Source organism: Onychostoma macrolepis, chromosome 04, assembly GCF_012432095.1.
Source record: "Onychostoma macrolepis isolate SWU-2019 chromosome 04, ASM1243209v1, whole genome shotgun sequence".
Classification (NCBI taxonomy): domain Eukaryota; kingdom Metazoa; phylum Chordata; class Actinopteri; order Cypriniformes; family Cyprinidae; genus Onychostoma; species Onychostoma macrolepis.
In genome coordinates this window covers 19690951-19712744 of record NC_081158.1, presented here as the reverse complement: position 1 = coordinate 19712744, position 21794 = coordinate 19690951, and the positions used below count along the sequence as shown (strand labels likewise).

Here is a 21794-nt window from a genome sequence, read left to right as displayed (position 1 = left end):
CATTAATTAAAGTTTCTTATGGGTCAAGATGAAGTTATCTGCGTCTCCTGCGCTCCATCAAGCCACTCCCATAATATCTGTTACCACTCAAACTCAGGACTGCACGACTCAGATTAACTTTATAGCATGTGTGTAAGACTCCAATACAATTATAAAGTAATTATTTAATCACTAATAAATCTTTCGATGAGTAAAACTGGCTATGTCTATATTATTATAGACTACACAACATTATTATATTATTTTCAAATTAATTTTTTTAATTATTATTATGTTTAAATTATTGTCCCTGGACCAGTATGGTACTCTTGTAATAAAGTAAGGGCGGCTGGTACATATTTTAAGTATCAATTCTGCTTAAAAAGATGCAATCTAATCCTGTTTACATGAAATAAGCAGGTTTAAGCTAACGGACCTGTTATGACAGCAACTCCGGGATGAGCTTCAAAGAACCAAATGATCCAAGATCAAATTAAATTGTCAACAGTCAAATCCAGCTAACTGAGTTAGCGACGTATGAATAACGGGCCCCTCGTCTCAACATGGCAACCATACTGACTATTTTTCTGTCTTTTGTTTTGTACTTTTGTTTGGTTTTGCATTTTGTTGTATTTCTTGTTATGTTTTGCTTTAATTATTTCTTTGCTTCCCTTTCTCTTTTGTTTTTTGTTTGTTAGGACTATGTTCTAAGACAGGTGGAACCGAAGTATCACAAGTTGGGCTGGCCAGCCACTTCCCCTGAGGGCTCCTTCATGCAGGCGGCTTATCAGACCGAGTGAGTCTTGAATGTCATATTTTTTGAATTATATATTACGGTTATAAACTTATATGTAGTCTAAGTAAGGACACTGAATTGTAAAGTGTAAGCCAGACATTTTCCACCTCAGAGATGGGAATGACCTCAGTAGACAGTTTTAAATTTTTCATTTTCCCCTTCCTCCATCTTTAACTTCCTGCTGATGCACTTCCTTCTTTCCTCCTCAGAGAGTTGCAGAGGGAGGTGATGATGCTGGCCTGCAGTTTTGGAAACAAACACTGTCACCGGCAGGCTGTTTCTCTCATTTCAGACTGGATTTCCAGCAACAAGAATAGGTGAGCAAATTTCTCACCTGAAAATGTGTGACACCCACACACTGTACCGTAACAGCTTTTATTCAATCCCAGTGTTTCTCCTCACTTGCTTGACACAAAAACAAACATATTTCAAAGATCCATAATGATGTTTGAGGTTTCAATTAATTGCTGGCAGTTCAGGCAGTTCTTTTTATCGAATTGGTTAAACTCAGAAATTAGTTTGTCTAAATCATGGATTAAATCAGACAGCTCTATGATTCACTAAATTTGCCCAAAATGCTGAGCTAACACTTAACTGAATCAGATTGAACTGCTACTAACAGAATGTTTGTTTAGTGATGTGTACTTGAAAATGCTCATTCAAAACAGTTTTTTTTGTTTAAAAATACCATTTTAATATAAAAGACTTTGACCCTTGAAAAATAGTATATTAATAACGTTGTTTGACCTTTTTTTGTGATTTTTGTGCACTGCTGTATGAATACAGTCAGTTTAACTTTTGCTCTTCGACCTAAGCAAAAGTACCTAAAAAAAAAAAGAAAATCTAAATACAGCTGTGACAGCCAGAGTTGTCCTTTTTGATTTGGTCAAACACAGATTATATTTTTATGATTATATCGAGGCACAGCGCTGGATGGAGTGTGGACACTTTGAGGTCTGATCAATATGTTCTACTCATCAACCCTGCCAAGATTCATTCAGTAGGAGCTTTATTCCAAGTGTCCATGGCAACACACATTTATTCATCTAATTTGTTTTCCCTGCTTCCCACAGCAATGTTCACATTCATGTATGCAGTATCACACTGTCAAACACACCATGCCACCGGCAGGGACTAATGACCATAATGGAGAATAAACAGGATCGTGGGTGTGTGTTTGTGTTTCTGAAGAAACGCCTTTACCCTGCACAAGATATTGTGTTTGCCCACTTTTTAGGAAATTATTTTTTGTGCTAAAGCCAAATAGTTGGCTGCATGCCTGCAAACACATGAAAGACTACACACACACACACACACACTAAACTGCATATTGGCAACCTCAAACGCACTGGAAATTAGCTTACTGGCTTCTTTAATATCATGGCCTGAAATCAACAGATAGACCTTAAATACACACACAGATGCTTTTTTACACATAAAATGTGTTGGTTACACTTTATTTTGATAGTCCACTTTATACATTCTGCTAACTATAAGTAACTTTGTAACTACATGTCAACTAATTCTCAGTAGGGTAGGTTTAGGGTTAGTAGAATAAGTTGACATATTCTTGCAAAGAGTCTCATATTCAATATGTTGTATGTTGTGGACCCATCAAAATAAAATGTTCTAAGTTATTAAGCAGACAGTCTACTAATACTCTAATGACTGCTAGTTGACAAGTAGTTGCAAAGTTACTTACTGTTAGTAGAATGTCTAAAGTGGACTATCGAAATAAAGTGTTACCAATGTGGTACATATTGACCTTGGCTTCACATAATGTGCATTTAATGACTTCTGAGGTCTCTAACATGACTAATAAAAGCGGACAGCTCAATTTATAAGCTTTTTGGCCTAATATTCCTGCTTTCAACATGTGAAATTCACACTCAGTTGGATTCAGCCAGTGTTTGACCTGCCTAGTCAAAGATTTTTCACTCATTTGGCCTGAAACTACTCAATTGCTCTGGCAGTGGCTCTGTAATTATTACCCCATGGAGTCCAGTGAGAGGTTTCTGATCGTGTCAGAACAGAAAGGAAGTCTCTGTACTGAACACAATCCCTCCTGCTAGACGTATCATCATGTGGACAGGTTAGTCTAATCACTGCCAGAGAGTTAGAGCTCATGAAAGCACTCATATTTGAGATATTGTTTACATTTAAGGCATTTAGCAGATACTTTTAACTGATTCAAAATGATTTAGTTTCTCATGTACGACTGTCAAAGTCAACAGATGGCAAGAAATTCTGAAATTCATCTGCTTGAAATTTCTGTCTTTCTTCTCCACTGTTTTATGTTATTATTAGTCTTATCCTTTTGATTCGTATTATTGTGTATTATGACATAACTGTTCTTAAAGGTGCCATAGAATGAAAAATATAATTTTCCGTGTGTTTCCTTCCTGTGAGCTACTGAAATGAGTCGCACTGTGAAACAGCAAATCAGAGCAGAGCTCAACATTGAGCTGCACTGTGAAACAGCCAATCAGAGCAGAGCTCAACATTGAGCTGCACTGTGAAACAGCCAATCAGAGCAGAGCTGAACATTATTATTCATGACCCTTCCAAATAAGGTAATAACAGACTATTTAATTCTAGGGAGAAATCCTAGGGTTGTAAATGGACATGTAAAACCGTTTCTGGAGAATTTTTGCCCTTACCTAACCACATACCTTCTATGTAGATATCAGAGAACAATTTAAAATATTGTATCAATGCATTCTATGGCACCTTTAATCATGCCTCTTACATGACAGTAGAAGCCAGATGTGTCCTTCACTGTCCTTTTCTTCAAAAATGACCTCCAGTCCTACTGGGACAATAAAAAGAATCTGTTCAGTTTGATATTCAGGGATGAGCACATCATAAAAGAGGAATGTGTTTGACCTTTATGTCTTTTTATGGTTTAGGTGATGATAATGTCACAGGAATGACCCAGCAGCGTTTATGAGCTGCAAAGACAGGCTTCAGATCACTGTACAAAATGCTGACTAATCCTCCTCATGTCCTCCTCATTTATTAATTAAAAACAAGATACCACAGACTAAAAAAGAAAACTGAAATTAAAGTCAGACACCTCTGTTAAGGCAAACTGCCTTTGAGTACAGTTTTAGTCTGTTTGAAAAAAAAAACTCTTGCACAATGTAAAATGCTCAAAGAACTTTGTACATTGTTTCAAAACAAACATAGAATTTTCACAAAATCTCATAACAGCCGTCTATTATAAATGTGTTGCCTCCACACAGCCAAATATTAGGGCAAATCAAGAGTTTAAAATCAGGTTACAATATCAGAAATAAAAACTAGATTTATGGCTCATGTCGTCTCCCATCTTCTTTCTGAAAATACCTTAAAATAATAGTTTCCAGAATCATGGCAGCTAACGGAATGTCACAAATATTATTCTTTAACTATGTTTTGGAATTCACTTATCATTCCTGTCAGTGGCAGTCATAAACAAGACATCACTTTCACAGGTGTGGAAATTTCAGTCTATACGCTCCAATTGGTTGTGACATGATTTCATATCTTACTGGAGGTGCTGTTTTCTGTATTGCTACATTGAAAACTCCCAGAGGCTCCGACGGCTCATCCAGAATCAGCAGGTCTTTATTGCGCTTTGTTTGAGCAAATCAAAAGTTCAGTCACTGTATCACCGTGGCTCCTCCAGAGGTTTAATGTTATTTCTTCTTCCTGTACGAATATTACATGCATCGCCTCACAGCCTGAGATGCGTTTGTCTCTGTGTAGCTCTACTGTAGACGGTTATTCTTTTCTGAGATTTATAATCAGAAGATATCAAAGGTCCACAGAGGGCTCTTACTTATGACCGATATGTTGCTAGACTATATATATTGTACTGTGACTCACTTTGGGAGGCCTGCAGTGATGATTTGGGTCAAATTTTCACCACTTAAATGATGAGCTCACTGAAGATCATCGAATCAGATCAGCTGGTGTTATTATGGACATTTTTTTGCTGTGACAGAAGTGATTGCAGACAGCAGAAGACCACTTGAACCAAAGTGGTCCGTTTTGAATCTAAGAGTGTCTTTTTATTTAAAATGGTATTTCACACAGACATTTTGAGTGAAAAGAAGTAACAGCATAGGAAATGTAACACTTTAAGGAAAACATATTCACTATTAACTAAGAGTTTTCCCTCAAAAAGCTCCTAATTTTCTGCTTATTGATGCTAAGTAAGTTAGTTGTTGCAGTAGTTATGTTTAGGTATTGGGTAGGGTTAAGAGATCTAAAACACAAGAGAAAAACAAAACGCCATGCAGAATAAGGCATTAATGTGCTTTATAAGTACTGGAAAAACAGCCAGCAACTACTAAGTGTTACCAAAGAAAGATCAACTTCTCACAGAAGCATACAAATAAAAACACCTATAAATGCACTCACAATGTTTTTCACTGATTCTTCTGGAGGTCAAAGGTTGACTTGTGATTTGTTATCTTTGAACAACCCTGAGGACTTAAATTCCTGCTGTGAAACATTCTCTCTTCAAGAAAATGAATTTCTCAGAAATCAAAACGAGAATTATGTGTGAACACAGTGTAATCTAACGGCGTGTGAATCTGATATAACCCTCTGCAAACATTAAATTAACAGACGTAGTCACAGTGAGAAATGCTAATCACATGCACTATTCAGTGTGCATATATGCTAATCAGTGTATCGCCATTTTCACTATTTTCCCTGGACTCTAAAAGTCGATCTTTGTATTTATGTAAAAAGAAAATAGTAAATAGTAAAAAAGATTTTGGCTCCTTCAATGCAGTTGTAAATGTTAAATACGAGTATTTAAATACTAAGATTAGCTGTGAATATTTACATTGTGTCTTCACTCTGTCCCACAGGATTCCACCCAACGTGCGGGACATTGTGTACTGCACAGGTGTTTCTCTGATGGATGAGGACGTGTGGGAGTTTATCTGGATGAAGTTTCACTCCTCTACAGCCATCTCTGAGAAGAAGGTTCTTCTGGAGGCTTTGACCTGCAGTGACAACATCTTCCTGCTCAACAGGTCAGTCAGTATTCTTAAACTTCATTAACAACAAAGAAAAGAAATTCAAATAAAAAGCTACTGTATGACACATTGATCAATCAGTCTTAGCTGAAAGTTTTAGCTTCTTTTTAGCTTGGAATCTCAGTACCGTCCACCAACCTCTTCATTCACTTTTTCATGATTTTGAGGGGTTTCTGCTATTTTATTGATAGCAGGAAGTATCTAGAGGTCTCTGTATGGCACACCTGACTATAACTCGCTAGTTAGTTTGCAGTCTACTGTACATCATGAATCCCATTCAATCCTTTTCTCCACATCATGTCAATCACACAAGCAGAGCTGCACTCACTCCTCTGATGGGGCAGTAAAGAGAATGGCTGCCGTAGGAGCTTTTCCCACAAGTCTCCATGGTGTCTTAAATCCTCTCCCAACTCAATAGCAGGATGAGAACGGTGACGGATTACACCCCGTCCAGAGTAGACGAGGATCTCAGAGCCCACACATATTCTGAAGTAGATTCACTGCGGGTTCGACATCTCCATTTATTCTGTTGCATTTGGTTGTTGTTTTATGGATGCACTGAGAGAAAGAAACATTCCCATATAAAGAGACCCAGCATGACCCTCTCTGCAGTGAGTGTTCAGCACTCAACAGGCTGATTCCTGTGGGACGGCTTCAGTGTGAGTCTGTTGAGAGGGATGTGGTTTGCCTCACTAGAGGAAGAAGATAAATAGCACCACACTTAGTAAGCATACATCTCAGTGCTCTACATCCATGCATTTTCATCTTCATGTTAAGATACTATTCATCATATTATCAGCAAGGAAGTTATTCATTTTTTCTATAGTGGTAATTGCTTTCTTTGAAGGTAAAATCAATGAGTCTTACATGCTCTCACTGATCCATGACTCGGCTGTCACACACAGTACACCTAGATAAAACATCTGCAGTCATGCAGCTGAAACTTGAATACAAAATCCATCATTCTCCTACAATACCATCTTTTGGAAGGTGATTCTGCTTCTGATGTTGGATTGTCCAGTAATACTGTATGTTTCTGGACCAAGATTTCCTTCAACCAATCATATTCTGTTTAGATGTTAGAGATAGGCTTAAGATTGACATTGAAGCTTAAAATGTAATGAACCCTTCCTTTTTTAGCAGTAATTATTGGCAGTGTTGTACTTGAGACCAGCACATTTGAGTCTAAATCAAAACCAAGACCAAATGCCCCTGAGTCCATGACAAGACCAAGACCATGAAAATATGGTTTTAGACTCAGACTTGATTACCAAGACCAATAAAATATGATATTGGACCATCGAGTCTTGAGTCCCAGACCATAATATCTTGTTCTTCTCATGGGCTCGGGAGAATTTTGACTCAGTGTTTACTTAGACTTGACCCTTTTTCTGATCTTAGCCTTCACTCAGCTTGACTACAACACTGGTTTTTGGTTACAGTAGGATTAAATTTGGTTAGGATTGTGTATTTTGATAAAAATCTTGTTCCAGGACCCTGGAAGTTGCAAAGACTAAAGTCTCAAAACCAAAGAGATATTCTTTATAAAAGTAAAGACTCGACCACGCCCACCTAAAACGGCTCATTCATACATGCCCCCACATGTCTACGTCACCGTGTGGGAAGATTTGCATAACATCCTAATTGGTAAAATCTTGGTCACCTTGTGATCCTTGATTTTTTTGGTTGGCAGCCCTTAGCTGGTGCAAGCTTATTTAGGTGCTTGAGCTGCTAGACCAGATTGTCAACTGTTCTACAGCTGGAAGGTCCACTGTCCTATAGAATTTAGGTCCAACCTTGATCAAACTCGCCTACCTCTCTTTATAGTAATCTTAATGAACTTGATTAACTTTGTTCAGAGTGTTTTTGATTAGAGTTGCAGCTAAGCTCAAGAAAGATAAGTAGACTTGAAGGGTCAGAGTTGAGAACCCCTGAGTTAGATCATCTTGGCAGGTAGTTTGGATCTGGATAAAGTGGACAACCATTTTCCAAAACATAAACTAGCTTGAGAAAAGGCCAAGAATACTTTTTTCCCCACAACACAAAACTGTTATTTCCATAATTCTGAAAATTAGCAAATGATGTGGTGTGCAGTAGTGATGAGGTGGTGTTGAAAAGTGCCAGACATCGTTAGAAAAACACAGGAGTTAGCAACACTCGCGTGATAATTAGAAGCTGGCACTGCATGGCATTAGTGTAATGTGATAGCCACTTCAATGTGTGAAGACCTGTAACTGAATTTTTATCAGCTCAAAGAAAAACTGCAGCTGTTGACTGTCCTCTGAGAGTTATTAACGCTGTTAATATCTGGAGTTCTGCAGTTCTATTCTTACATTTCATTAATGAATCCCCATTAAAGGTGCCATAGAATGGAAAACTGTATTTACCTTTGCATAGTTGAATAATAACAGTTCTGTACATGGAAATGACATACCGTGAGCATCAAACACCATTGTTTCCTCATTTTTTTGTAAATCTCGGGAATGCAAAAGACCACTGAAAAATAGGCGAATCAGAACATAACAATGACTGTGACATTACAGTCGGGATCACTAATAGTTACGCCCCCAACATTTGCATATACCCGCCCATGTTCTAGGCCATCTGCCAGCCGAATCATCTGAAGTTCTGCAGCTATTGTGAAGAAACAAGCGAGGACAACAGCGAAAATGGCAGATCATGGAAATAAATGTTATGTTTCAGGCTGTGCAGTGGATGCGATGTGTAGGGATGGATTTTTTGTCTGTATTCAGAAAGGCACGGAAAGCAAATAATGCGTTCTAATAAAATAACGCGAGCCACTAAAGAGACATGGTTAGCTCCTTGCTAGCGGTAGCCTGTTGCATTGCAGTACATAAGATTTCACTTACCACATAAACAGAGTAAGGAGAGAAGACTGAGGATGATGGCGAATGATTTACAGATCCTGAGAACCACTGACAAGCATCTGATCTTGTAAAATGTGTGGTAAGTACTGACGCTCCATAGTATAAACAGAGTATGAGCAATCACGAATCTCGAAAGTGAAACTAAAAAGCGATCGTAATAGCTGCTCCCTGATGCCCACATTTTATTTACAGTATAATTACCCAACGATATAACTGTGCGAGAAAGTATTGAAATATATATTTTCCCTGTGTTTCCTTCCTGCTGTGTGAGCTACTGAAATGAACCGCACTGTGAAACAGCCAATCAGAGCAGAGCAGAGCTCAATATTATTCTTCATGACCCTTCCAAATAAGGTAATAACAGACCATTTCATTTTAGGGAGAAATCCTAGGGTTGTAAATGGACATGTAAAACCGTTTCTGGAGAATTTTTGCCCTTACCTAAGCCACATACATTCTATGTAGATATCAGAGAACAATTTAAAATATTGTATCAGTGCATTCTATGAAACCTTTAAATAAAGGTGTACGTCACTATTCAATGTGCAGGTTGCACCTTATGAGTCATTGTTGCCTAGAGAGGATTTGGTGTTGCTTTATATGTTTAAAGGGGGTCATATGATGCGATTTCAAGTTTTCCTTTCTCTTTGGAGTGTTACAAGCTGTTTGTGCATAGATAAGATCCCTGAAGTTGCAAAGACTAAAGATAAATAAAGATATTCTTTATAAAAGTTAAGACTCAACCACGCCCACCTAAAACGGCTCATTCAAACACGCCCCCACATGTCTACGTCACTGTGTGGGAAGATTTGCATAACACCGCCCAAATGTATACACAAAGAAAGAACTATTATTCTCTCTGTAGTGTTGTTGCTGCTGCCGGCGCCATGTCCTGGAGATGCTGTGTTTCGTTGTGAAAGCGAAACTACTTTGTTTGGGCTTCCAAAAGAGGACACAACTAGAAATCAGTGGTTAAGTTGTATTTACAACACTGTTCCAGAACAGTTCAGCCCAAATATTAGAGTATGTGCAGCATATTTTAACGGAGGGAGTATATTTTAACGGAGCATATTGAACCTGGGAGTAGCCTGCCAGCTATGACCAAAGGCTGTTTCTATGAAGTGGGGCAATTCCAAGTTTGCAAGGGCAGTCTGGCGCTTCTGACCTTTTCTTATTTAAAGAATTTGCCACTGACAATTCAAACGCAAATTTTGAGCGGTGTAGAGTAGTGCTTGTTGTTTGTCGTTTCACAGAGGAGCAACAATAATGTACAGTATGTGGAAAATAATGTGTTTTTTGAACCTTAAACTGCATAAACACATTGCATTACTACAAATACATGAAATAATGTTCTTTTTAGCAACGTCATATGACCCCTTTAAAATATCTCTCATAACTGAGATTTGTTTTAGAGTCACATAGGATATTTGAAATATTTGCAGTATTCAGGCATCCACCTTTGCCCTAGTGTCGGTTTTAAAAGGGTGGAGAAGACCTCTAGCAGCGGTTCATTGATTTCAGACACTCTTAAATTTCACACAGCATGCACAAGAAAAGCCCACCGCCCCAGATGCGTGAGCTGCGTGTGTGTGAGAGTGTGTGTTTGTGATATTTAATCTACCACAGAGAAAACTGCCCTGTGTTTGGAGTGAACTACTAAATGCGCTTCAATCACTGAGTCTGAAGGATGGGGTATATGGAGCCTGTGTTTAGTATTGATTTCTATACCATGAAGTAAATTGTATCTCCCTCCTCTATGTTTGTACTTCTTTCGATGATGTATGTTGTGATCCAGTGGACCGGAAATAATTCCTATCGACTACTGGAATGTGTGTGTGTTTTAGCTGATTGCACTTCCGCTCTGACTGCTACAGATGTTCCTGCAGCCTTAGAGACTGAAATCTCAGTAAAAGGGGAAAATATCACCACTGTAATCACTTCCTGTTCATTCATCACACTGGAAATTTAAATTCAGGTCAAGTGTACATTCTGTATACTTAAGACTGTAATATGCTAGTATGCTAATCTGAACATGCTAATCTTTACGTTTCCTTTATCAGTCACAATTGTCACAATTATACCTGCTAGAAATCAGTTACATAAGTCCGAAATCAGAATTTCTACGTGTGAACTTTTAAAAAAGGAATTCGAGAATGAGCTCAGCAAAAGAACTCCCCTGAAAGCTTCTTCGCACTTGTCCTTAGAGGAAGCTGGAGATGTCACGTTTGCGAGCTGTGAAGCTGCTGTCCGCACACAGATGTGAGCTTTGTCACAGTGGCAAAAATCTTCAGGGTGTTCATCAAAAAAAAGTGATTCGGCGACGCATGAAGTCAAAAGCCCAGAAGAGCGGTTGAACTGAAATAAGAGACCAAAGAACAGAGAAGCAATTACCCCACGTTTTTGCAAATTGAATCTTGTGCACCATGGCGGCTTCTTTATGTGAAAAATCTCATTTTCTATTTCTTCCTTTTTCATCTACTTGACATTTCGCACCAATTTGAAGCGAATGAGTCTATCTGCATTTGATTTGGGCTTTTCAGGTTAATTACTTTTTGAAGATGCTGACTCACAGTCTTGAAAACATATTTGAATAATTGTTTCGCAAGGCCTGTCAGTGGCTGTCTTTGCTGAAAACGACGAAGAAGAATGTGTTTTGTATTTCTGATTTACTGAAGCTTAAAACTAGCATAGAAAAAATGATTAGAAAGGCTTAATTACAACAGACACGATCATGTTCATGATAATAGCCATATTAGTCAAATAGCCATTAATAAGCCAAGTTTTGTATTTATACCAAGTTCTTCCAAGCATAAGAGCGCAACTAATGAATTATATCATTTATTTTCAGTTTATTGAAACTGTTTCAGCTAAGTTCCACCCGCTTTATTTGTTTAATATTCCATTGGATTGAATTGGAGTGCAACTTGTGTTTGTGAAGTGCTAAAAATTTAATTTTTCAGTATAAAATCTTTAAAAAAGTTTTAAAGTCCATATCATGGCCACACCACCAATTCATTTTAAATAATTCAGAGGCCCTTGTCAATTATTCCTCACTTATGGTTTATCTCCCATTTATTTCTGATGTCCACAGGCTCCTGAATCTGTCCCTCACCTCTGACCTGGTGCCGGATCAGGACGTGATTGATGTCATCATACATGTGGGCCGCAATCCGCTTGGAAGACATTTAGCGTGGAGATATTTCCGCGAGAAGTGGGACATATTGAATTCCAGGTGAATGTGGCTTTATTCATCTCTGTTTATCAGTGATTTTAACCTCCCTCTCAGTCCCGGATATGAATTTCACATTCGCACTCTCATAAGATATTTATTTGTGAATGCTATTTTGTGTCTTGTTTGTGTTTGGAGGACCGAGAGCATTGTGGGAAATATCTGTTGGTGTTTGTTTGCTTCTGGGCTCATTAGAGCAGTGCTCCAGTGTTTTTAATAACAGTGTCTCTCATTGGCAGGTATGGAGAGGCCTTATTTATGAACTCAAAATTAATCAGCGGCGTGACAGAGTTTCTCAACACTGAGGCCGAGTTGAATGAGGTGAGGCTTGTACACCTCTAATCAAACTAAAACAGTAATTAATTATTGACGAATCTTCATGGAACATTAATACTTACAAACAAGCTTTGGTCAGCAAGTTATTGAGATGGAGAAAATGAGCAAAAGTAAACTCTGAAGACTTTAGAAATGTGCTCTGGACCATTTCGTTGAGTTATTTCCTCATTGTAGCTGCTTAACCTTATTACAGGAAATGGAACGTATATTCACTTATTCAAATTCATTCAGCTTCAGTCCCAGAGGACACAGACTGCTGATGCTTCTCACTGCAGCGCAGCACTTTCTCATCCAGCTGACTTCGCCTTCCACAATTTATCATTCATACAGAGATAATACGAACCCCCTCAGTGTTTTCTTAAACAGAGCATTAGCATACTGTCATTGACAATCAGCTGCTGCCAGAGCACTTCATCCACAGATTCACGAACAATCAGTGTTATGTTTAACCCTTAAATGCATACCTCGGGGCTTTAGCGACCCGGGACGTCATTGACTACCGTATCCCTTCTTCATTTTTAAAAATTAGACATCAACTTTTTTTAGTATTCTTAAATCTATTTATAATAAACAATATAAGCAAGAAAAAAATAAAATAAAATAAATATATATATATATATATATATATATATATATATATAAAAGAATGTCTGTTTTCTGATTATTTATTAGTAAAAAGTGTATAGTTCGCTAGAGACCCGAGGTATGTAATAGTGTAAGTATATTTTCCTGCACAACAATATTTAAATATCTGATGACTCAATACGTGCAATTCACCTTTATTCCTTGAGGTGGCACTGTTTGGTACACAACAATAACATGATGTTTCACTCATAATTGCTGCAGGCATAAAACAAAAGAATACAATCAGCCAAAATTTAATTGGTTTGAATGGCTTTAATGCAGAGCAATTACTGTGTGCAATGAAATATGTCACTATCATTTGATGGTGGATGTGGTGAATACGCTGCCAGCAATTAAAATATTAGTTTTGAAGTCATTGAAAACGATAGTTTTGAGAATACGCTTGAGATCGCGAATATGAGCCAGATGCTGAATGTACTGCGGAAGTGTGATCTGATGATGACAGTGATGATAAAATCATCAGCTCAAATTGAACCTCTCTAAGTTTCAAAAGGTAACGAAATATGCTTTATTTTATTCTTCTGTAATTGTTCTTAAAATATCAAGAGAGATTTTTGCTATTGCAGCAGTTAAGAGATCCATCTGTGCTGGATATATACGTAGGTCCGGGTCGCTAAATATCCGAATGTGTAATAATGATTGGTGAAACATTCATGCATTTAAGGGTTAACACTGTGTTTGAAATGAGCGTTTTAGTTTCTTTTAAAAGTTTCTATGAACCAAACAGCAATTTTGCAAAAGCAAAAGAGCAACTTTAATCCTGAATCCCCAAGCATGTTCATTCATGTAGTCCTCATGACCTCAGGAATTGGGAATCGGTTTTGTAACGTGTTATTTAGTAAATAGAGATTTTTGATGAGATTTTTATGCCCTTAATTGGTGTCAGAATTTGTTTTTGACAGACACCCAAGTGTCCTTTTCTTCCAGTAAAACAACAACACTGATAATTCTGTTTACTTCAAATGAATACCTCATTATCATAAACATCATTATCTTCTAAATTACACGTCAGGAATTTGCATGTAAATGCATCGTATATTCTGACGCCGTTTAACTGTCAGAGATGAAGGTGCCACTTACACGAATAAACACACAAGATCTGATACATCAAGACACAATACAATGATAATGTTAATGAAAATTGTTTATTCTCTCCTCAGCTGAAAGAGTTCATCCTGACCAGCGGGGGAGAGTCAGCACCTGCGTTCGCTCGCGCCGTTGAGATCGTTCAAGCTAATGTAAAATGGCACGTCCTGTTCCAGCAACAGTTCTACCGATGGCTGCGGAAAGCTCCTGACGGTTAACGCAACATTAAGCATGGAGCGCTCTATTAGCATGGAAACTCATGGCCAGTGACGTGGGGAGATATAAGTGAAATTAAAAAAAATTGAAAAAAACTATTCTGGACTACAAGAATCAGCTAAATTGAGCTTTTATTTCCCTGCTGTTTTTGAAACGACCAGGCCCTCACAGACCAGGATGAAATGAACGGCTGAAAAACACTGAAGGAATCAACGTCGGAAATTGCATGATGGCATACGTCAGTAGCGACAGACGATTTACATTCCATTTCCCCTCGTATTTTGCATGAAAGTCATTTCCTTCTTGCCGTCATTCTGTTTGCTGAAGTTTGACCTTTTCTGAGTCCTGAGAATATCGGATTTGCTTTGAAGACCAGATGACGGTACAAAGAGATTGCTCTTCGGTATATATAAACACAATTTAGATTAAGCACAAAGACGTGACAATCAGTGTTTTGATTGGAACAGTACGAGGAGGACAAAGAGGAGAAGTATTCATGTAGCCTTTTCTCTCTCCAAAGCCATAAAGAGGAGCAGACTGAATTTTATCTCTTGTACAGATGGTGTTTATTGTTTGATGAATAGACGGTACTCAATGGTCATCAGAAGAGGGAATCTTTTGGAGGGTTTTCTGCTGGTGCTGGCTGGAGCAGCGATGGTTTAACCCGCAGGTGTCTTGGATCATTTGCATTCTCATAGTGTTACTCTTCGCTCTCCAGTTTTGGAGGGTTTGTCCTTGAATATGGTATGTTTGTTTGAGTGGAAAAATAGTCAGTGTATCGATATTTTCACGTATGATTTATTGATAAGCTGGAAGGAGGTCAATGCAGTGCTGAGATGTTATCTTGTTGTGAATATTGTGAGCTTTTGAAATGGATGGTTGTTATGGAGACCAATTATAAAGGTTTTCATAGTTTTATCTTTTTTTACATGGACATGAATGGTTAAACGTGCAGTGTTGAAAATGATGTAGTGGTTGACCAATATGCGGGTTTCTGTATGTTTGATTTGTTTTAAGAATGTTAAAAAAATATCAGTTAAGCAAGACAACTTTACATTTGAAGCAAAAATTGCGTAATATAATGCTTTTCAGAGGATATATCTGGAATTCTATTTATTTTTCTTACTCAGATTGTTTCCTTAGTTTTTTAAGCATTTGTATGTGCAGTTTTGCTTCTGATGTAAATTGATCTTGTTTTAACGATGCCTGAAGACCATAATAGGTATGATAAATGTAATGATGGCAAAACAGATGTATAGAAATTTGCTAAAATGTGACAAGGGTACAATATTTACTCAGAATTAATAAAAAAATTAACATCTTATCTATCAGCAATCATAGCGAGTATTAACACATTTTAATTGGCCAATCAAATCAGCTAATCTGAAAAATGGCCATTATCAGACAGTTGGTCGTCCTGGTCGATATATTGGTCCATCACTACTGTGTATGACTTTCAGGCTTGGGCAAAATTCAGAATTTTGAAATTTGAAGACATTAGAGGAGTTTCATTAGACCGACAAAAGGTTTGCGACAAAATATGAATCATTACATAATTAATTTTGACTAATCATCCCTATTTATTCCCTCAATATACATTTACTCGATTATTATAACTTAAGTAACTTATTTTCCTAATTAAGTTCAATACTTTCAGAACAATTAAAATGGCTAACATCAAAAATGTAATATATTGATTATATATTAAGCTCATTTCAAAAAGCCTCCAATTGGAATTTTTATTAATTCAGTGAATATTTTTTTTTCTGCACTGGTATATGTGAAATATATATTATTAGCAACAGAATTTTAATATAATATAATATAATATAATAAATATAATATAATATAATATATAATATAATATAATATAATATAATATAATATAATATAATATAATATAATATAATATAATATAATATAATATAATATAATATAAATTTGACACATATAGGAAGCCATACCTAACCATAAAATATACTAATTTCTAGCATTTTTCATTCTCCACGGTTAATAAATGTGTCTGGAAATACCTCATATATTGTGAGTATGGTAAATTGTACATCACACTTACACTTTTATTTTGGTTACTTTATACTGGTGATTCTTTTTAGAAACTACATCAAAGCTCTCATAATTTTAATTCTGCATCCTCTTTGCTACCTCAATTCAGATTCAGTTCAAATTCAAGAACTGAACTGCAATTTGTAAGGCATTCTCAATTCAGTTCTGAATGGTGCACAACCCTCATGACTTCAGAGCCCATTAATAGTCACTTGTAACCAGTTGGCAGTGTGGATCTCTCGAGGAATAAAACTGGGGAACATAGGCCACTTTTCAAACGACTAGCTGGGTATTTAATGAAATCCCCAGGCAAGACCCTTTAGTCAGATACTATAAAGTTGCCTGTGTAATATCAAAATGATCCAACATACATTTCCAGCCTTTTTATTTTTCTCCTTTAATGTTGTGTTTGACGTAAAGCTCTCTTTTGTTTCTAAATTAGAGATAATATCCTCTGTGTTTTGAGCAGAGCTGCTTAGAGATTTTAATGCTTACAATAAATTCTTTTGTACAGTAATGCATCCTGGTCTAACTGTGCCTATTATTGAGAGCTACCTCTATCCAGAGCTACCCTATGCTTATGCTGCTTCAGTGCTTATGCTGTTACAGGAAATTTCTGTCTGTGGGGCCAAGCATCAAAGGTATTTGGTTAGTTAGGTAACAGTCAAACTCTAAAGTGACACCAACAGCTCAATTTCCACTCATTTATCTGCTTTTGAACCTCTTATACATATAACTGTAGCTCAATTGTCCATTATCTTGAATTGATAGTTTTTCACTGCTTCTCCTACAAACTTCACAATATTGAAATTCTAGCTGATTCTAGCAATATTTCCATGTTGTGGCTCATAACCAATAAATGGCTGACATTATATCTATACTACTTTGGGTCCCACTTTATATTAGGTGGCCTTAACTACTATGAATTCATTTGGTACAATGCACTTGTGTTCATACATGTTTTTACATTGTACTTTTATTTTAAAAATACCTGCATGTAATTACATCTGTAATTAATTTCTTTAATTACACTTATAGTTACACTATTGACCCAACCCTTATGCCTTAAACCACCCTTAAACCCACCCATACCACCAAACCTGTCCCTAACCTTACCCGTATCCCACCTCAATAGCAGCAGAAGTGTTTTGCAATACAATATGAACAAAGTAAGTACGTTGTACTTATTTTTGATGCACATAGTAGTTAAGGCCAGCTAATATAAAGTGGGACCCTACTTTGTACAAAAAGAAAATGAAAACAAACTAAAACTTAAAATTATTTTTAGTCCTTATATAATAATAAAGGAGGTATCTGACTAATTAGACAGGTATTATAAAAGAAAGTTTGGGAGTGTGGTCTGAATTTACTGTGCATTTCAAAGTGCGATCCTGCCCCCTCTCTCCACCCAATGCTTTCCTGTCTGCTCTCTACAACTGTCCTATCCAATAAAAGCATAAAAAGCCCACCCAAAAAATATATATAAAAAAAAAAGATATTTTTTACATATCTTGTAATTACAAAAATATTTGTTCCCTGAGGAGCCTAAGCCATGTGGATTTGAAGGAAACAAGTTTGTCTATGTATCTGTCAATTCTTATGAAGCCAGCAATCATAATTTGATTTATTTTTTTATTTGTTTTTGGCCTGAAAATAAAACTTTAGGAGGCTGAAGAAAATAAGAAAAGAAAATATCTTTATTAAAATTTTACGCACAGATCTAACTGTATGTACCTACTAACCTGAGATGTTCTAAAGTAGTCCAGTTAGTTTAATTGACATTGACTTCCCCATATTGAAATGTTTAATGCACCCTTATTGTGATTATATGAATCTCACTTTCAGTACATGTGAGTATGGAATGTGAAAATATCTAATATCTCACAGTCACATGCATTTTTGCAATTAGCTGTTGGTATGAAGCGTAAAAGTGAAAATATTATATGAGCGTCTTACACAGGATTCTCCCTGTGGACTCACCGCATATAATCTACACCTGAATGAGATTCATCTTAGGTTTTTTGTTGTTGTTGTTGTTAACAAAACATAATTTATTATTAAGACCCCAGTGTTTTCCTCCATAGCTGGATTCCCGGTCCATGGGCATCACCTCATCCATCAAGAGCTTCATCAAGAGCATCATCAAGAGACTCTTACATTTACATTTATTAATTCAGCATATATTTTTATCCAAAGTGACTTACAAATGAGGAACATCACAAGTCTTGCTGCCATTTGACCTCCTGCTCTGAGCACCTGCTTATTTTAGTCTCAGGAGCATCACAAGGGTCTGTGTCATGCGTAGAAGTCTTACATGCTCTTTTCTTCTGTCTTTATCAGTTTTTGCAGAGAAAAACTAACAATCCAACTGTTAACAGTTGATGGTGGCCATTGACTTCCACAGTATGGAAAAATGCAATGGAAAAGACAACTGTTTGGTTACCTGCATTCTTCAAAATATCTTATTTTGTATTTAGCAGAAGAAAGAAACACATGCAGGTTTGTAATGTCTTGAGAGTGAGTAAATAACAGAATTTTCATTTTTGAGTGATCTGTCCCTTTAAAATAATAAATACAACTTTCTTAATTTAATAGCGAAGTAAATGACTATTAATCTGTTGTAATTCAAAAGTATGGTGCTCTTTTTTTCAGTTTGAGCCACTGACCTTCAAAATATCTTCACACGGCCCTGTTTGTAGATACATTTGTATGTCTGTTTATGGTTAAGTTAGAGTGTTGACTCATTCTTCTATGTTTCACCTCTCAGAGACATAATAAATCCTGTGATCTGTAAAACTTCAAAAAGCCTCAGAATAAAAATAAATAATTATAATCTACCAGAGAACGGCAAACTTTCCAATTGTGCTGACATTTCAGAACAAAGCACTACAAGAGAGCATAAATCCTTTTTGTGCCGCGAATGCAAATGAATATTTTGCCATTTCCACAATACCTACAATCAGAGCGCTTTCACATTTAAATCAATGGCGGGAGTTGGAATGGATTATGTCTTATCACAGGGCTTTGTTTTCTGTAGTGTTAGAAAAGAAGGGAGTAAGATGCGAGCGTGTGGAAAATAAACAACTTATTGCCACTCCAGTTTACTTACAGCAAGACAAATCACAGAAAATCACAAATCACAGGCTTCATGTGTATCATCTACTTTGTAAAATTATTTCTACAAAGTCAACACCCTCAACCATGTTGGAAAATTCTGGAAAAAACTGGCATATCATTGAGCTTCCGAAAGAACAGCTAATTCTCATTTTTACTTTCCCTGCCAACGTTTTCTTTGTTATAAGCAGCATGTTTTTTATATGTGAGAAAATAATTATTATTTATATTTAAAATGCAATTTTTATTTTCCTCACAATGTTTGTGTTGTTATGATGCATTTGAAGTCAGGTCATGCTTTATATTAGGTGGCCTTAACTACTATGTACTTACATCAAAAAATAAGTACAATTTACTTATTGTATTCATATTGCATTTCAAAACACATTTGCTGCTATTAATGTGGGATATGGGTAAGGTTAGGGACAGGTTTGGTGGTATGGGTAGGATTAAGGGTGGGTTTAGGTGTAAGGGATGGGTCAACAGTGTAATTATAAATGTAATTACAGAAATTAATTACAGATGTAATTACATAAAGGTATTATTAACAATATAAGTACAATGTAAGAACATGTATCTACACAATAAGTGCATTGCACCAAATGATTAATTTAAATGTAAGTACATAGTAGTTAAGGCCACCTAATATAAAGTGGGACCTGAAGTCATCTTGGATTTAGGGTGCCATCACATTAGTGAAATTTCGCTGGCAAAAAGGTTGTTTGTCCATTGGCAATAGTACAGTGATGAATGAATCCTTACTCACACAGAAGCCTCTCTCAACTCAAATAGCTTTCTGACTCACAGCATGAGGAATTCATGTAGAAAGCATGAACCCAATGCAAAATACGCTTTGGGAATTTTTTCCCCTCAAAAGAGATTCCAAATTGCATGGACTCCTATTAAAATGACTAGATATTGTCCCTGAAATTTACCTAGAAATGGCAGTGACCAGACCTTTATATTGACACCTAGTGGTGTGGATGCAGCCTCATGCAAATTCAATAGTTTTTGGTTAGCAATGTCAATGTAGATATGCACCATTTGTGTTTATATATATATATATATATATATATATATATATATATATATATATATATATATATAAAACACACACTCCCTTTTAGTCTCATCCATATAACATGATATAGAACAAATTTGTAAAATTTCAACTGATTGTGACGTTTACCATAAGAATGGTTTTATGAATGATTTTGGTTTTACATTCTGTTTGTGTTTCAGGAATAAGGTCCAGAAATATAGAGTAATTGCTGACATACAGAAAGATCTATATAACATAGGCTTGTACTAAATCAATATCTTTCAAACAGAAATAAATCTTTGATGTGTCACAAGCACACATATAAGTTAACTCCCTAGTGGTGACGCCACCAAAATGCAAATGTTTTGACTTGTTCAAAGAAATATACAGTACACTGGGGAAGCTTGTACAAGACTTACAGACTCCACAGAGGACAAGACAGAGGCAAAGACTGGCAAAGGAAGCAGTTACATTTGCTGCGGGGCAGGATGTGAGGGCATATGTTTGATCTTTAAAGGCCAAACCCCTTGTGGCACAGGAATCAATAGCAATCTGCCAACGGTAACAGCAGCACCAGCGACCACCGTTTTCTATGTGCAGTATATCTAATAGTGTCCCAAACCAGCTTGTTCGGTTCATTTTGAAGGTTTTTTTTTTTTTTTTGGACAAAACTGCATCATCACACCATACCACACATTCGCCCCTTTACCCTTCATTTTTGTTTGCTGTCAGATTATGTGTTCCCAATGTTTGTGTTCTGGTTTATGGAGTTCTTCTGTACTGTTAAGCCCTGTACTTGTCACTAGAGTATTTACTGCTGATTTGTTGTGGATTTGGAGTGTTTACAGTCAGTCAAGGTCATTGTATGTTTAAATCATTATTAAGCAAGCTTAGCATTCATATCAAATGCTATTCCACTGCGTTTACTTGACAACTTCTGTCATTGAAGCCAATGCAGGGTTAGTAAAATGATGATATGAACAATAAGTGACCTGTGTTCCCAGATCGAGTGAGCTGCCTTTGGCAAACTGTCAACATAGGACTGGTCACATTTACCATTGTTTGGTGAATTTTCGATGAATTCAGGATTCTGTTGGTTGTTGACCAACAGAAAGTTGCTTGGTTTGAAAGTGACTTCCATGTGAGCTGTGCTTTATACAAATCTGAGCTATTGAAAATAGACAATGGACCTTTTTTGCTGCCAATATTCACTAATGTGAGAGCACCTTAAGGTGGGAATTTTTAGACATTTTGATAACAATGACAGAGAGATAGTAGTATGCTTTGTGTCCAAATTTTTGATTTATTGCCCCCTCATAAAGATAAGACCCCCACCCTCCCACCCACCCAAACTGGACACCTG

At 36.6% G+C, this 21794-nt stretch overlaps 1 protein-coding gene across 2 annotated transcripts in view; it reads left to right on the top strand.

Annotated features, from left to right (window-relative positions):
• The window catches only part of LOC131539125 (thyrotropin-releasing hormone-degrading ectoenzyme-like), a 63338-nt gene extending 47330 nt beyond the window's left edge, over window positions 1-16008 (top strand). For both annotated transcript variants that reach the window (XM_058773463.1, XM_058773465.1), the window contains 6 exons: window positions 678-775; window positions 985-1092; window positions 5641-5808; window positions 11791-11931; window positions 12168-12249; window positions 14070-16008. In XM_058773463.1, the coding sequence (XP_058629446.1) occupies window positions 678-775; window positions 985-1092; window positions 5641-5808; window positions 11791-11931; window positions 12168-12249; window positions 14070-14213 (741 nt within the window). In that variant the 3' untranslated portion in view covers window positions 14214-16008. The remainder of the gene's footprint in view (window positions 1-677; window positions 776-984; window positions 1093-5640; window positions 5809-11790; window positions 11932-12167; window positions 12250-14069) is intronic.
• The last annotated feature ends 5786 nt before the right edge of the window (window positions 16009-21794 follow it).